Source organism: Bos indicus, chromosome 8 (assembly GCF_029378745.1).
Source record: "Bos indicus isolate NIAB-ARS_2022 breed Sahiwal x Tharparkar chromosome 8, NIAB-ARS_B.indTharparkar_mat_pri_1.0, whole genome shotgun sequence".
Taxonomy (NCBI): domain Eukaryota; kingdom Metazoa; phylum Chordata; class Mammalia; order Artiodactyla; family Bovidae; genus Bos; species Bos indicus.
In genome coordinates this window covers 5,615,604-5,633,064 of record NC_091767.1, presented here as the reverse complement: position 1 = coordinate 5,633,064, position 17,461 = coordinate 5,615,604, and the positions used below count along the sequence as shown (strand labels likewise).

Here is a 17,461-nt window from a genome sequence, read left to right as displayed (position 1 = left end):
CTCCTTTTGCCTTCAGTCTTTCCCAGCATCAGAGTCTTTTCCAATGAGTCATCTGTTCACATCAGATGACCAAAATACTGGAGCTTCAGCTTCAGCATTGGTCCTTCCAATGAATATTCAGGGTTGATTTCGCTTAAAAGTGACTGGTTTGATCACCTTGCTGTCCAGGGGATTTTTAGGAGTCTTCTCCAGCACCACAGTTCAAAGGCATCAATTCTTTGGCACTCTGCCTTCTTTTGGAATATTCCATACAAATACTATATTTGAAGTATTATCTCCTAAAAGAGGAATTTAAACTTGCTTGGTATGACCACAAGAGTTCAAATTAGAACCGATGGGTGGAAGCCACAGAAAAATATTTTCCAGGAAGGGAAACATTAGAACTATATCAGTGGAATATGTGGATTTAGTCAACAATTGAGTTCCCCATCACGGTAGGTGTCTAAAAACAGGCTAAAGGTCTCTTATGGGGAATTCAAGCCTCTGCTTTCAACTGAGGCTCAGATGTAACCCATGTGGGAGAAGTGTTCACAAATTACAAAAATTATGCAGAAAAAAATCAGTCCCCTAAATAAGTCCGAAACTTTTAAAAACTTAACTGTAAATATATCTATAGAATATAATCTGTCAGTGTCAGGATGAGTGGGCTTTTTGTTTCTGTCAGGGTGGGGTCCGGGTTATTTGACAATGTTGTTAGGATATGCAAAGTCAAGAATCACTGTACACAACAATGATATCTGCTTTAGAAATTTACTTCAGTTTTATCATCTTAAAAGCAGTTTTCCCCTACTGAATATACTGGTAAAAAAGTGAATTTGGGGGACTTCCCTGGCGGTCCAGCAGGTAAGACTCAAGGGGCGTGGGTTCAATCCCTGGTCAAGGAACTAAGATTTCGTATGCCTCATGGTCAAAAATAAAAAACAACAAGAACATCCATGCCTGTGATGATAGTTACACAAGTCTGTAAATATTCCAAAAATCATTGAATTGTGCAAGTAAAGCAGGTGAATTGTATGGTATGAAAATTACAGCTCAACAAAAAAAAATTTTTTTAATGAACTTGAGTACTTGAAAATGCAAGTGGCTCTTCCCACTTTCTCCTTCTCCCTCCCTCACACAACTCTTATTCAATATTTCTTTGTAGAGCTCAGGAATGTCAGTTTAGAGAAATATAATAAGTGATTTTTATTGTAGATAGTCATAAAACTTTGAGAAAGACATTGAAATAAAGTAGAAAAAAAATCAATTCCTACTCTTTCAATTTAAGAGTTAATGAGGACGCTGCAGAATTTTATGTTCCGATGAACTCCATCCTTTTAAAAAACCTACGAAACAAACAAACACTGACACATTTTGGATTTTCTTTTATCTCAGAGCCAAGAGCCAAAATGAAATTTACAGTACTTGCTCTCGCCGTTGGACTAACTTTGCTGCTAGGAGTCCAAGCCATGCCTGCAAACCGCCTCTCCTGCTACAGAAAAATACTAAAAGATCGCAACTGTCACAGCCTTCCAGAAGGAGTAGCTGACCTGACAAAGATTGATGTCAATGTCCAGGATCACTTCTGGGATGGGAAGGGATGTGAGATGGTCTGTTACTGCAACTTCAGCGAACTGCTCTGCTGCCCAAAGTAAGGAAATGCAGTCACAAAACGTATGGTTGTAAAATGCATGCATAACAACTTTCTTAAGACACCTTCACAAGGAGTTTGCTGAAACTTGTCACCCTTTTCAATAAAATCCTATTCAGATCTCAGCTATTTTTTAGGATGATCAACATTATGTACTCAACTGAATGTTTTCATTTAAGAGACAGAGTTTGGCAGATTTTAGTTAAGCTAAATGAAAGACAAATTAAGAACACTTCAGTCTATTAAAAGGTTTTGGATAAAAGATCCCAGTGAACACATCAAGTAACAGGATGGAAAAGTTTGGTTAATAGTGAGAGAAAAACTTTCTAGTTCTATATATGAGTTAACGAGAAATTAACTGAAGTTTCTACCAACTTGGAAAGTAGATGTATTTTAAGTATAATACAAAGGTAGATAAATCAATAAAGATTTTTAGCTCTTGATTTTAATGTAATCTTTTCCTGGTTATTGGGGAATCTCAAATACTGTGATCTTGCCTATTTCATTTGAAATTAGTTTTTCCAAATTACTTTCAACATATGTCATCATTGTTTTTCATTTTTCTAAGAAATCTGTGAGACAGAAAGGACAGATAAAACCGCTTTATCAGGGAAAGGTGCAGAGAGGTAAAATGACCAGCACCAACCACATAACTAGCTAATATCAGCTCTGACACTAGAACCCAGGACTCCTGATTTGGACCAGGTAATTTTCCTACCAAACCAGTTGGTTCTTAGGTGTTGTTCCCAGGGCAGCAGCTCCAGTATTAGCTGAGTTCTTGTTAAAAATGTAATTCAAACTTGGACCCCAGACCAAACCAGCTGGATCAGAAACAATGGAGAGGAAGCAAAGCAATTATGATTTAAACCCTTTGAGTAATTCTGATTCATCATAAAATGTCAGAATCACTTGATTAAAGAATGATATCAAGAACTCAAGTTAACTGAGTTAGGTTAGGTCCTAACTGAGTTAGGTCCATAAAATGACCTAACTTTTCCTACATAAATGAAATGCCATCTAATATTAAAATATCATACTTAAAATTTTCTTATAAGACTTGAAACTGATTTACTGAAATGTACTTGTAGTTATTTTATGATATAATTTTGTGATCATCCATTGTTAGTGGATGAAATAGAAGTATGAATATATGAAAGTAGTTTCTATCTGATTTTGGGTTACTGCTGTTGGATTAGCAACAAATAGGTAAGTACATTTCTTTTTTTTTTTTTAACCTGTAAACACAAATTTTGCATCTTTTTTTTTTCAGTTGCACTGAGATATAGTTAAATATAGCACTGTTCACATTTAAGGTGTACAGCACAATGAGTTGAAAGAAATAGACAGTTGACCCTTGAACAACACATATTTGAACTGCATGGGTACACTTACCTGCAAATTTCTTTCACTAAATACATACTATAGCACTATATCATCTATGATTGGCTGAATTCTCAGATGTTGAACTACAGGTATGGAGGACTGACTGTAAAGTTATTCACAGATTTTTGGTTGCACAGAAAGTCAGTACCCCTTATTGCTGTATTGTTCAAGGGTCAACTGTATTATGAAATGATTACAATAATAAGTGCAGTTAACACAAATCACCTCACATGGTCAAAAAATTGTTTTTCCTTGTGATAACTTTAGGATATATTATCTCAGAAACTTTCAAATATATCACACACAGTGTTAGTTATGGTTATCATGTTGTACACTGTATGCTAAGTATATTTCTACTGAGCCATAATCATAATACTACCTTGCACATACATATAATTTGATATTATTCCATGCATTTTTTCAAATGGAGTGGCATTTTATTACAAACAGCCCTCATTTTCCTAATTAGTTTATCCGTATTTTCCCACCTTAATAATTCCAAGTCCTGTGGATCATATTTTGATTACACGTAACATTAGTACAGAAGGCAGCATCACATTATCACCTTAAGTGATTTTTCCAACAAGAGTAAAGTTGAGTAGCTCAACATTTCACCTTTCCCTATAAAACCTAGAAATGTATTTATTTGCTTCCCTAGAAAATTTTAAACTTCTGTTTCTTATCAGTAGACTTAAACATTATGCCCATTCCCACCCATAACAGAGAAATGAATTTTTTGGTATGATTGTAATGTTTCCAAGTCACCCAGTCTTTGCTTTTCTTTATCAATAAACGATAGCATCATGTCAATGACAAATGGGGAAAAGTAGAAGAATTGATTACCTTCTTAATCTTTGTTGCTCCTGTGGCAAGTCTTCCCACTCATTCTCATTGTACTTTGTTCACCTAAAAAGAACAGTTATGTCTGAAATCCTGGAAATCACTGTCCATTTTTAGCCCAGCAAAGACTAACATGTATCTTAATTTCCAGCTGGATTTAATTCATGTTCTACTCTTTTTCAGAGATGTCTTCTTTGGACCAAAGATCTCTTTCGTGATTCCTTGCAACAATCACTGAACATCTTCATGTATTCCAGACAAACCGCCCATAATTCCCCGCAAACAGCGCTATAATAGTGTAACTGTATTTCTGGTTTCTGTGCAGTGCAATAAAGCACAGATTCTATAAATTCTTACTTGTCTAAGCAAACTTGTGTTAAATAAGTAGTAATAAAAATTCAATTTAATTTTTCTCTGTGGACATTGTTTAAAATTTTTCACTAGAAAATTTTCATCTATAAGGTATTTAATATGCTTGATAAAAGAATTCTGTTTTCTAGATGCAGAGCCATAACTGTGGATCAAAGATGAAGAATACTTTCACTTCTTCATTAACAGTTATTGACCATGTACACTTAATGGAAAGAACCAGAGATAAACTGAGGTTCTTGGAAGGGAAACTAGAAATTTTCTAATAATAGTAAGAGGGGAAAAGGGAGCCAATATATGAATAAATATTATGCATGCCAAATACTTTAAGTGTATTTGCATTTTGCTCTTTTAAAAACAACAAAATTGTCAAGATAAATATTCTTAAATCAATCTTTCAGATGCTAACTCAAGTTTAAGATATTTGCTAAAAAATCAAGACAGACTTTGAATAGAGCTCCAGCTCCAAAATACTCACATAGCTGTATCCTTAAAACTATGCAGCATACCCCTGACATGTCCTTTTTTGGGGGTAATAACAAAACATATATTAAAAGAAATGGATGTTGGATGAGAATTAAAAAGTCACACAAATTTTAAAGGTAAATAAAACAGATTCTTTCAAAGATATTTTCTGGTTGTTAGAGGCAGTATTGGACTATGCTCCATACCTTAGGAGTGTTCACTGACTGGTGGCCAGCAGAAGTAATTTCGGAAAGTCCTTCATGTTATAAAAATGTATTAAATACTTGCTCAGTGCCAGTTATTTGGGCGTGTTAACAATTTGGGAATGTAGTAATGAATAAGATGGGCTTCTCCTCTTGGAACTTGTATTCTACCAAAACAGTAATCATAACAAATATTTATAAATGTGAAGCCTGCTGCTCCAAAGAAGAAGTCTAGGATGCTTTATAAAGTATTGCTGTGGGGAAACATTTGAGAAGCATAACACTTGTAGTAAAACTAGGAGATAACCATTTTGTGTATTAAAGTGACATTATTTCATTGAAATACATCCTTTGGGGTCCCTGATCTGTTTCTGAAGACCACATCCAGAACAGTATCTGGTATTTATTCAGTGTTCAATAGGTGTTACTGGGCTGAACAAAATAATTTTGAGGTAGTCAGAATTCAGTTTCTCTTAAAAGTTACAAAAGCATAAGTCAGAACATGTTTTCAAATAGTATGACCTCTGCAAAAACACATGAAGTGGAATTGTTTAAAAAACTAAAGTTTATTCTTTAATCAACATAGCATATGATTTGATTGAGCTTTTTCTCCTTCACTGAAGTGAAGTATTAAAGTCAAACTAACTCATTAACAGAAATCTTACATCCTTACTGGAACAGTGCATAGAATAGGTAAACAAAGAAAATTATCAGTACATCTGTTACATTTTCTACTCAGTATAGACTCTCTAAGGAAGACAAAAAAAGCAATTCAGCAATGGCATTTTATTAAGTATCCCGTTAATGCTGCAATCAAACCCTGATGAGAGAAACAGTATTTGAAAAAAGGCTGAATATTTAATACATGGAATTTTATAGATAATTATGATGATTTTCATCATATTCTTTCCTTTCTGGAAATAACTTGTAATATCCAATTATATTACATTCTTTTAGAAACAAATGCATTATATTGTTTTTGTAATGAAAAAAAGCACACATTGTAATATTTTATAATAAAAAACAAAGCACACATTGTTTCTTATAAATTAGCAAATAAATGTAAAAACATGAATGTTCACACAACTTATGCAACAGTTTCTAACTTGGTCAACATGTTTTTAAAAGCAAATATTTCATCCAATTATTTAATGAATAGATATTTTTTTCAATAGCTTTTAGCTACAAGATGACTAACCTTTTATTGAAAATGTACTAACACCATCTTTCAACTGAATGAGGTATGTACTACTATCATCATCCCTACTCTGTGGACAAAAATGGCAAGGCTTAGAGATTAAGTGGTTTATCCAGAATTACATTATCAGAGCAGTAGAGCCAGGTTTTGAATATGGCCAGTCTTCCTTCAGAACTCAAGTCTTAACCTCTGCTTTACTTAATAGCATCATTTAATCTATTTCCTTTTCAGGAAAGCAAACTTACTTGTATGAGACAAACAAGACTGTACATTTCATATAGTTTATATATGCTAAATGCTTACTGAATAACAATGACAATTTATCTTTGACTTTCTATATTTTTGTTCTTACTATAAATTCCATGGTGCTGAGCATAAAGTTGATGGTTGTTGGTAATACTTACTAATATCTCATCTCTTCTTGATGAAATTTTTCTTTTCCTCATTATAATGATAGGGACGCTTTGCTTTTTTTGTTTGCTGGGATTAAGTACTAATCCTAGAGGATTATTAAAGATTGGAAGCAACATGGAGAAATAAAACAATGAGCAACAATTCTCAAAGGGAGAGAAGGACAGGTAAGAACATTCACAGTTTATTCTGCAACTTTAACTTCCTTATAATTGCTCATAGATACACAGGAATTATTTTAATAATAAATTGTTTTAGCAAAGTATTATGGCAGGTGCTTCTAAAATGTAAATAATCTGTCAGTAAACACTATGGGCTTTAAAATAATTTTCACAAAAGGAAAAAAATTATCAAATTCATATATTTCTAAATCATATTGCATTAACAGCCTATACCTAAATTTTTTTCTCAAAGAATTAAAAAGAATCTGATATTTTGAAAGTATAGTAAATTGACATTGAATTAGCTCCCTCAATTTACTTCTATAAAATGATATCACCAAAATGTTCTCATTTTTGTACAGTGGTATAACTGGAAAGCGATGCATGGCACACATGTAGCCAATATACTCTCAGAATTTTACAAATAAAGACCTATAGTAAATTTTAAATGAAAAAAGTATATGTGATCTATGTTTCTAGAGTCTTAGAAGTCAAAATATAAGTCTGTTGGGTATTATGGATATAAAACTGACTTGATGTCCACTTTATACATTAAAGGGGATGTACATACAACACACATGCACACAAACATGATACACATGCACGTAAACACACGATAATCCAGCAGCAACTACTATGATTATGATTTGAGGACGATAGTTGACTATGTAGACTATAAATGTAACTGGGACATGACACATACAGTAAAGTTTAGAGTATCAGCCTTTAGCTACAGATAAATATAAGCAATTTTATGATCTCAAAAAAATGAATTCTATAGTAAATAGTACACACACTTGAAAAAATACATATACATATATAAGACATTTCTTGACACTTTTAAACTAACGTCAGATAAATGAATAAGCAATAACATGACAAAAATTTATTTTTGAACCACTATCACTTGCCTAGATCATAATCTAAATTTTGCTATCATAGCTATGCAAATCCATGTAAACAGCAGTAAAGACAGCTGGTCTGGCCATACTAATATCAAACAATATAGATTTTAAGTTAAAAAAATTGTACAAGAGACATTTTGTAAACAAAGGATCAAGCTACAATAAGATTTAAAAATTATAAATATATACACATCAAACAACAGAGCCAGAAAATATATGAAGGAAACTAACAGAAGTTAAAGGAGAAAAAGACAGTTCTACAATAGTAGTTGGAGACCTCAATTCCTTACTTTAAATAATGGAAAGACATCTAGACAGAAAATTAAAAAGGAAATAGGGGATTTGAACAATACTCTAAACCAACTAAACCTAACAGACATATACAAAACACTTCACCCAATGATAACAGAATATACATTCTACTCAAGTGCACATGGAAGATTCTTCAGGATAGACTGAAGCATCTTTATGTTAGCACATAAAACATTTTTCTGTAAATTAAAAAAATTGAAATCATACAAACTATCTTCTCGAACCATAATGGGATGAAGCTAGAAATCAATAACAGAAGAAAAACAGGAAAATCAACAAATACGTGGAAATCAACAAATGCATCCTTAACAACAGTGAGTCAAAGAAGAAAAAGATAGGAAAATTAGAAAATAATTTAAGCATGAATGAAAATAAAAGTAAAACATACCAAAACATAGCAAAAGAGGACCTCAGTGGGAAATTTATAGCTGCAAACATATATATTAATAAAGAAGAAAGATCTCAAATCAACTGAATTTTGCACTTTAACACTAGAAAAAGAAGAGCACACTTAATCTAAAACCAGTGGAAGAAAGAAAATAAAAAAATTAGAGCAGATATAAATGAAATAGAAAATGTAAAAACAATAATCAACAACCTCAAATAAAAAATAAACAAAATTGATAAATCCTAGCAACACTACTGAAAAAAAGGAGAGAGAAAGCACATATAACTAAAATTACAAATAAAAGCAGGGGCATTACACTTCTTACAGAATACCCTCTAAATTTCATTTTCTGAGAATTTCCTCTCAACGTCATTTTCTCAGAGCTCTCTCATACTCTCTTTCAAGCACAATTCCACTCACCCACCTTCTCTCAGAAACCCTTCTCAAATTCCTTCTCTCAGGAATCTTCAAAATCTTTTCCTTGCCTTCAGATTCCATCAGAAATCTTCTTTGTCTAAGAATTCCCTCAGAAATCAGATTTTTTTTAACTTCAGAATTATCTCAGGAATCTTCTTTCCCTCAGAATTCCCCAAAGAAATCTTATTTCCATCAGAAATCTCCTTCTTTCCCTCAGAAATCTCCTGCTTTCCCACAGAATTCCTGAAGAAATGTCTATCTCTGAGAATTCCCTCAGAAATCTGTTCCTTAATCTCAGAATTATCTCAGAAATATACAGAATTTTCTGCAAAATTCCCTGAGAAAACACCTTTCCCTGAGAAATATCTAACTTTCTCTCAGGTATTTCCTACTTTCTCTCAGGTATCGCTGTCTTTTCTTCAGAATAACTTAAGAAATCTCCCACTTTCACATAGAAACCCCACAGAAATAACCTCCATTCCCACAAAAAAAGCCTCAGAAATCTCCTTACCCTCAGAAATCATACAAAAATCCCTCATGACCTCCTTATTTAGGTCATTTTAACTCAGAACCTCTTAATTTCTCATAGATATTTACCTTAGAAGCAGTAGTTTGTGTCAGGTTTTTGAGAAACCTTCTATCAGATTGAGTTCAGAAGTCTCTAGATTCTGTCAGATTTTACCTCACAACCCTCTGGTTTTGTTATATATTACCTCACACCCCTCTCACATGGGACAGAATTCACCTCAGAGTATAGTATGTTCTCTCATGATTTGCCTCAGAACCCTCTACTTTCTGTCAGATTTTACCTCAGAACACTCTAGGATCTGTCAGATTTTACCTCAGAACCCTCTAGTTTCTGTCAAAATTTACCTAAGAACCCTCCAGTATCTGTTACATTTTACCTCAGAACCCTGTGGCTTCTGATAGATTTTACCTAGAACCATATGGTTTCTGTCAGATTTTAGCACGGAACCTTCTAGTTTCTGGCAGATTTTAACTCAGAACGTCCTAGGTTCTGTCAGATTATACCTCAGAATCCTCAAGCTTCTGTAAGACTTACTTCAGAATGTCCTAGGTTCTGTCACATATTACCTGAGAACCCTAAGGTTCTGTCAGATTTTACCTCAGAATCTTCTAGTTTCTGTCAGGTATTACCTGAGAATGTCCTAAGTTCTATTGGATTTTACTCAAAACGTCCTAGGCTTGTCAGATTTTACCTCAGAACATTCTAGGTTATGTCAGATTTTTACCTGAGAACCCTTTCGGTTCTGTCAGTTTACCTCAGAATGTCCTAGGTTCTGTTAGAGTTTACCTCATATCCCTCTAGGTTCTGTCACAGTTTACTTCAGAACCCTCTAGGTTCTGTCAGATTTTACCTCAGAACCCTCTAGGTTCTGTCAGATTTTACCTCAGAACCCTTTAGGTTCTGTCAGATTTTACATCAGAACCATCAGATTTTATGTCAGAAACCTTTCAGTTCAGTTCAATCACTCAGTTGTGTCTGACTCTTTGTGACCCCATGGACTGTAGCATGCCAGGTTTCCCTGCCCATCACCAACTCCCAGAGTTTACTCAAACTCATGTTCATTGAGTAGGTGATGCCATCAAACCATCTCATCCTCTATAATCCCCTTTTCCTCCTGCCTTCAATCTTTCCCAGCATCAGGGTCTTTTCAAATGAGTCAGTTCTTCACATTAGGTGGCTAAAGTACTGGAGTTTCAGTTTCAGCATCAGTACTTCCTATGAATATTCAGGACTGATATATTTTCGGATGGACTAGTTGGATCTCCTTGCAGTCCAAGGGACTCTCAAGAGTCTTCTCCAACACCACAGTTCAAAAGCATCAATTCTTTGGCAGTCCAACTCTCACATCAATACATGACTACTAGAAACATCATAGCTTTGACTAGACAGACCTTTGTTGGCAAAGTAATGTCTCTGCTTTTTAATATGCTGTCTAGGTTGGTCATGCCCACTCCAGTGTTCTTGCCTGGAGAATCCCAGGGACAGAGGAGCCTAGTGGGCTGCCGTCTATGGGGTCGCACAGAGTCGGACATGACTGAAGCGACTTAGCAGCAGCAGCAGCAGGTTGGTCATAACTTTTCTTCCAAGGAACAAGCGTCTTTTAATTTCATGGCTGCAGTCACCATGTGCAGTCATTTGGGAGCTCCCAAAAATAAAGTCTGCCACTGTTTCCACTGTTTCCCCATCTATTTGCCACAAAGTGATGGGACCAGATGCCATGATCCTAGTTTTCTGAATGTGGAGTTTTAAGCCAACTTTTTCACTCTCCTCTTTCACTTTCATCAAGAGGCTCTTTAGTAGTTCTTCGATCTCTGCCATAAGGGTGGTATCATCTGGATATCTGAGGTTATTGATATTTCTCCCGGCAATTATGATTCCAGCTTGTGCTTTGTCCAGCCTAGCATTTCTCATGATGTACTCTGCATATAAGTTAAATAAGCAGGGTGACATTATACAGCCTTGACTACTCCTTTCCCAATTTAGAACCAGTCTGTTGTTCCATGTCCAGTTCTAACTGTTGCTTCCTGACCTGCATACAGATTTCTCAAGAGGCAGGTCAGGTGGTCTGATATTCCCATCTCTTTTAGAATTTTCCATAGTTTATTGTGATCCACACAGTCAAAGGCCTGGTCATAGTCAATAAATCAGAAATAGATGTTTTTCTGGAACTCTTGTTTTTTCGATGATCCAACCTCTAGGTTCTATCTTATTCTACCACAAAACTCTATAGGTTCTGTCAGATTTTCCTCAGTACTCTTTGGGTTCTATCTGATTTTACCTCAGAAGCATCAAGTTTCTGTCAGATTTTACCTCAGCAGACTCTAGTTTCTGTCAGATTTTATCTCAGAATGTCCTACGTTTGTCAGATTTTACTCAAAACATCCTAAGCTTGTCAGATTTTACCTCAGAACGTCCTAGGTTCTGTCATGTTTTACCTTTGAACCCTTTTTTTCCTTGAGAAATCTCCTTCAGTCCCTCAGAAATCTTCTTTCCTGCACAATTTCCTCAGAAATCTCCTTTTCTTTAGAATTCCCTCATTATTTCCTTCTTTCCCTCAGAAATCTGCTTATTTCCTTCAAAATTCCCTCAGCAATCTTCTTTCACTGAGAAATCTCCTTCTTTCCCTCAGAATTTCCTTAGAAATCTTCTTTGCCTCAGCACGGGGTGGCGGGGTGGGGTGGGGGGAGGAAGCAAGGGCATTATTAGCAACCTTACAGAAAGTAAAAGTAGTGTAAGTGAACAGTAAGAACAAATGTATGATAACAAATTGTCTAATCTAGATGAAATGGACAAATTCCTAGAAACACAAAATTACCAAAGCTGACTCAAGAACAAAGAGAAAACCCCATCTACCTTATAATAAGTAAAGGGGTTCTATCAATAATAAAAAATTTTCCATCAAAGAAATGTCCTGGACCAGATGGTCCTAGTGAATTCAGTCAAACTTTTAAAGATCAATTAATGTCAATCATATTTAATTTTTTCCAAAAAACAGAAGAGGCAACATTTTCTAACACATTCTATGAGGCTAGCATTATCCTAATAGTAAAGTGAGATAAAAACAGTAGAAGAAACTACAAACCTATGATATCTATATTCATATCCCTTATGAATACAGATGCAAAAAGTCTTGAACAAAATGGTGACAAACCAAACACAACAACATAATATAAGTATTATATACCAAGTGATATTTCCCCCAGAAATGATAGGGTGATTCAACAAAAGAAAATAATTCAATGCAATACATTACATTAATAAAACAAAGGAAGAAAGTACATGATTACTTCAATATATATAGAAGAAACCATTTGTCAGAATTCAATACCCTTTCATGATAAAAACAGGAAACTAAGAATAGAAGGAAACTTTCCTTATAAAACAAAGAACATTTATGGTATACCCACAATTAACATTATACTCATTGGTAAAAGACTGAAAACTGTCTTCATAAGGAAAAGAACAAGACACAGATGCCTACTTTCATCATTCCTATTCAATATTGTACTATAAATCCTAGCCAGAGCAATTTTGCAAGAAAAATAAATAACAGGCATCAAATTAAAAAGAAGTAAAATTATCTCTACTTAAAGATAACATGATTTTGTACATAGAAAATCTCATAAAATCCACTAAAATACTACTAGAGCTCATAAATGAATTCAGGACAATTGCAGGGTCAACACACACTATCAGTTTTCTATACACAAGTAATGAATAATGCAAAATAAGATATTGAGAAAACATTTCCACTTATAATTTCATCAAAAGAATAAAATATCATGAATAAATTTAACCAAGGGGGTAAAAGACTTGCCCACTGGAAACTAGAAAACATTACAGAACAAAATTAAAGAAGACCTAAATAGATGGGGAAACAGTGGAAACAGTGTCAGACTTTATTTTTTGGGGCTCCAAAATCACTGCAGATGGTGACTGCAGCCATGAAATTAAAAGATGCTTGCTCCTGAGAAGAAAAGCTATGACAAACCTAGACAGCATGTTAAAAAGCAGAGATATTACTTTGCCAACAAAGGTCCGTCTAGTCAAGGCTATGGTTTTTCCAGTGGTCATGTATGAATATGAGAGTTGGACTGTGAAGAAAGCTGAGTGCTGAAGAATTGATGCTTTTGAACTGTGGTGTTGGAGAAGACTCTTGTGAGTCCCTTGGACTGCAAGGAGATCCAACCAGTCCATTCTAAAGGAGATCAGTCCTGGGTGTTCATTGGAAGGACTGATGTTGAAGTTGAAACTCCAATACTTTGGCCACCTCATATGAAGAGTTGACTCACTGGAAAAGACCCTGATGCTGGGAGGGATTTTGGGCAGGAGGAGAAGGGGACGACAGAGGATGAGATGGCTGGATGGCATCACCAACTCGATGGACATGAGTTTGGGTAAACTCCGGGAGTTGGTGATGGGCAGGGAGGCCTGGCGTGCTGCGATTCATGGGGTCACAAGGAATCGGACAAGACTGAGTGACTGAACTAAACTGAAAATTAATGGAAAGACATTCCGTATTCATGGATTGAAATACTTAAAATTTTTAAGATGGCAATTATCAAGTGATCTACAGAGACAGTACAATCCTCATCAAAAGTCTATGGTCTTTTTGGGGGGGGCAGAAATAGAAAAACTAGTCTTCTAATTCATATGTAACTGCAAGGGTCTCCAAGTATCCTAAACCATATTGAAAAAACTGGAGAAGGGAATGGCAAACCACTTCAATAGTCTTGCCTTGAGAAACCCTTGAGCAGTATGAATAGCCAAAAAGATGCGACACCAGAAGATGAGTCACTGAGGTCAGTAGGTGTCCAATATGCTACTGGGAAAGAGCAGAGAAAGAGCTCCAGAAAGAATGAAGAGGCTGGGCCAAAGTGGAAACTATAGTCCATTGTGGATGTGCCTGATGCTGAAAGTAAAGTCTGATGTTGTAAAGATCAATACTGCATAGGAACCAAGAATGTTAGGTCCATGAATCAAGGTAAACTGGACTAGGAATTGGTGTACTAAAAATGAATGGGAATGGACAAATTCAATTCAGATGACCATTATATCTACTACTGTGCGCATGAAAGAAATGGAGTAGCTATCATAGTCAACAAGAGTCCGAAATTCACTACTTTGGGTGAAATCTCAAAAACGACACAATGATCTCGGTTCATTTCCAGGCAAATCATTCAACATCAGAGTAATCCAAGTCTATGCCCCAACCACTAATGCCAAAGAAGCTGAAGTCGAATGGTTCTATAAAGGCCTATAAAACCTTCTAGAACTAACACCAAAAAAAAGATGTCCTTTTCATTAGAGAGGATTGGAATGCAATAGTAGGAAGTCAAGAAATACCTAGAGTAACAGGCACGTTTAGCCTTGGAGTACAAAATGGAGGGCAAAGGCGAACAGTATTTTGCCAAAATGCTCTGGTCATAGCAAACACTCTCTTCCAACAACACAAGAGAAGACTCTACACATGGATATTAACAAATGGTCAATACCAAAGTCAAATTGATTATATTCTTTGCAGCTGAAGATGGAGGCCCTCTATACAGTCAGCTAAAATAAGACCTGCAGCAGACTGTGGCTCAGATCATGAACTTCTTATTGAAAAATTCAGATTTAAACTGAAGGAAGGGAAAACCACTAGACTATTCAGGTATAACGTAAATCAAATCTCTTATAATTATACAACAGAGGTGATGAATAGATTCAAAAGATCAGATCTGACAGACAGAGTGCCTGAAGGACTATGGACAGAGGTTCTTAACACTGTACAGGAGGCAGTGACCAAAACCTTCCCCAAGAAAAAGAAATGCAAGAATGCCAAGTGATTGTCTGAGGAGGCCTTACAAATAGCTGAGAAAGGAAGAGAAGTGAAAGGCAAAGGAGAAAGGGAGAGATATACCCAACTGAATGCAGAGTTCTGGAGAATAGCAAGGAGAGATAAGAAAGCCTTCTTAAGTGAACAATGCAAAGAAATAGAGGAAAACCACAGGATGGGAAAGACTAGATATCTCTTCAAGAAAATTGGAGATACCAAGGAAATGTCTCATGCAAAGATGGGCACAATAAAGGACAGATACAGCAAGGATCTAACAGAAGCAGAAGATATTAAGAAGAGGTGGCAAGAATACACAGAAGAACTATACAAAAAAGATCTTAATGACCCACATAACCATGATGGTGTGGTCATTCACCTAGAGCCAGACATCCTGGAGTGTGAAGTCAAGTGGGCCTTAGGAAGCATTACTACAAACAAACCTAGTGGAGGTGATGGAATCCAGCTGAGCTATCTCAAATCCTAAAAGAGGATGCTATGAAAGTGCTGTACTCAATATCCCAGCATATTTGGAAAACTTAGCAGTGAGCACAAGACTGGAAAATGTCAGCTTTCATTTCATTGCCAAAAAAAGGCAATGCCAAAGAATGTTCAAACTTCCACACAAATTGTGCTCATTTCACAAGTTTGCAAAGTAATTCTCAAAATACTTTAAGCTAGGTTTCAACAGTACGTGAACTGAGAACTTCCAGAAGTACGAGTTGGATTTAGAAAAGGCAGCAGAACCAGAGATCAAACTGCCAACATCTATTGGATCATAGAAAAAGCAAGAGAATTCCAGAAAAACATCTACTTCTGCTTCATTGACTACACTAAAGCCTTTGATTGTGTGGATCACAACAAACTGGAACATTCTTAAAGAGATAGGAATACCAAACCACCTTACCTGTCTCCTGAGAAACCTGTATGCAGGACAAGAGGAAACAGAACGAGACATCGAACAACAGACTGGTTCAAAACTGGGAAAGGAGTACATCAATGCTGTATATAGTCACCTTATTTAACTGCCATTTAGAGAACATTCTGTGAAATACTGGGCTGGATGAATCACAAGCTGGAATCAAGTCTACCGGGAAAAATACCAACAACCTCGGATATGCAGATCATACTACTCTAATGGCAGAAAGCAAAGAGGAAAGAGCCTCTTGATGAAGGCGAAAGAGGAGAGTGAAAAAGCTGGCTTAAAACTCAACATTCAAAAAACTAAGATCATGGCATCCAGTCCCATCACTTCATGGCAAATAGACGGGGAAAAGTGCAAACTGTGTCAGATTTTATTTTCTTGGGCTCCAAAATCACTGCAGATGATGACCGCAGCCATGAAATCAAAAGATTCTTGCTCCTTGGAAGAAAAGCTATGACAAACGTAGACAGCATATTAAAAAGCAGACACATCACTTTGCTGACAAAGGTCTGTATAGTCCAAGCTATAGTTTTTCCAGCAGTCATGTACTCATGTGAGAGTTGGACCATAAAGAATTGATCCTTTTGAACTGTGGTGCTGGAGAAGACCCTTGAGAATCTGTTAGACTTCAAGGAGATCAAACCAGTCAATCCAAAAAGGAAATAAACCCTGAATATTCATTGGAAAGACTGATGGTGAAGCTGATGCTCCAATGCTTTGGCCACCTGATGCAAAGAGCCAACTCATTGGAAAAGACCCTGATGCTGGGAAAGATTGAGGGCAAGAGGAGAAGGGGATGACAGAGGTTGAGATGGTTGGATGGTATCACTGACTCAATGGACATGAGTTTGAGCAGACTCCAGGAGACAGTGAAAGACAGAGGAGCCTGGCTGCAGTTTGTGGGGCTGCAAAGAGTCAGACAAGACTTGTGACTGAATGTAGTGAAAAAAAAAATTAGAGGACTCACATTTCCTGATTTCAAAACTTACTACACAGTTACAATAGTCAAAAAAAAAAAAAAAAATAGTACTGGCCTAATAGAAATACAGCCTAAAACAGAATTGAAAATATAGAAATAAACCCAAATATCTACGCAAATTGAGTTTCGACAAGGGTGCCAAGACCATTCAGTGGAGAAGAACAGTCTCTTCAACCAACAGTGCTGCAAAACTGGATAACCTCATTCAAAACAATGAAGCTGGAACTCTACCTCACTCCATATATACATAAATTGACTCAAAATGGGTCAACAACCTACATTTAAGAGCCAAAATTATAAAATTCCTAGAAAAAAAATAGGGGCTTATCTTTACAACCTTGGATTTGGCAATAGATTCTTAGGCTTGACACCAAAAGTATGAGAAAACAAAAGAAAAAAAATTAATTATACTAAATAAAAATTTAAAACTTTTTTGCATCAAAGAACATTATCAAAAATGTGAAAAGGCAATCTACAGAATGGGAGAAAATATTTGTAAATCATGTATCACATATAGAGTTAATACCTAGA

The 17,461-nt window shown here is 35.7% G+C and overlaps 2 protein-coding genes across 3 annotated transcripts in view; one reads left to right on the top strand and one right to left on the bottom strand.

Annotated features, from left to right (window-relative positions):
* Positions 1-17,461, bottom strand: part of SAP30 (Sin3A associated protein 30) — an 84,774-nt gene that overhangs the window by 58,201 nt on the left and 9,112 nt on the right. The window contains exon 4 of one of the 2 annotated variants that reach the window (XR_011567984.1): positions 3,857-3,919. Coding sequence is in view for 1 of the 2 variants with exons in the window: in XM_070794366.1 (XP_070650467.1) it covers positions 3,902-3,919 (18 nt within the window). In the remaining variant the exon portion in view is untranslated. Of the gene's footprint in view, positions 1-1,624; positions 3,920-17,461 lie in introns of those variants that run through there. The other variant, XM_070794366.1, reaches the window with a different exon arrangement.
* SCRG1 (stimulator of chondrogenesis 1) lies at positions 1,389-4,264 on the top strand. The gene is made up of 2 exons (XM_019965775.2): positions 1,389-1,630; positions 4,037-4,264. Exons 1-2 carry the CDS (start codon positions 1,389-1,391, stop codon positions 4,089-4,091), a joined length of 297 nt encoding a protein of 98 aa, XP_019821334.2. The 3' UTR covers positions 4,092-4,264.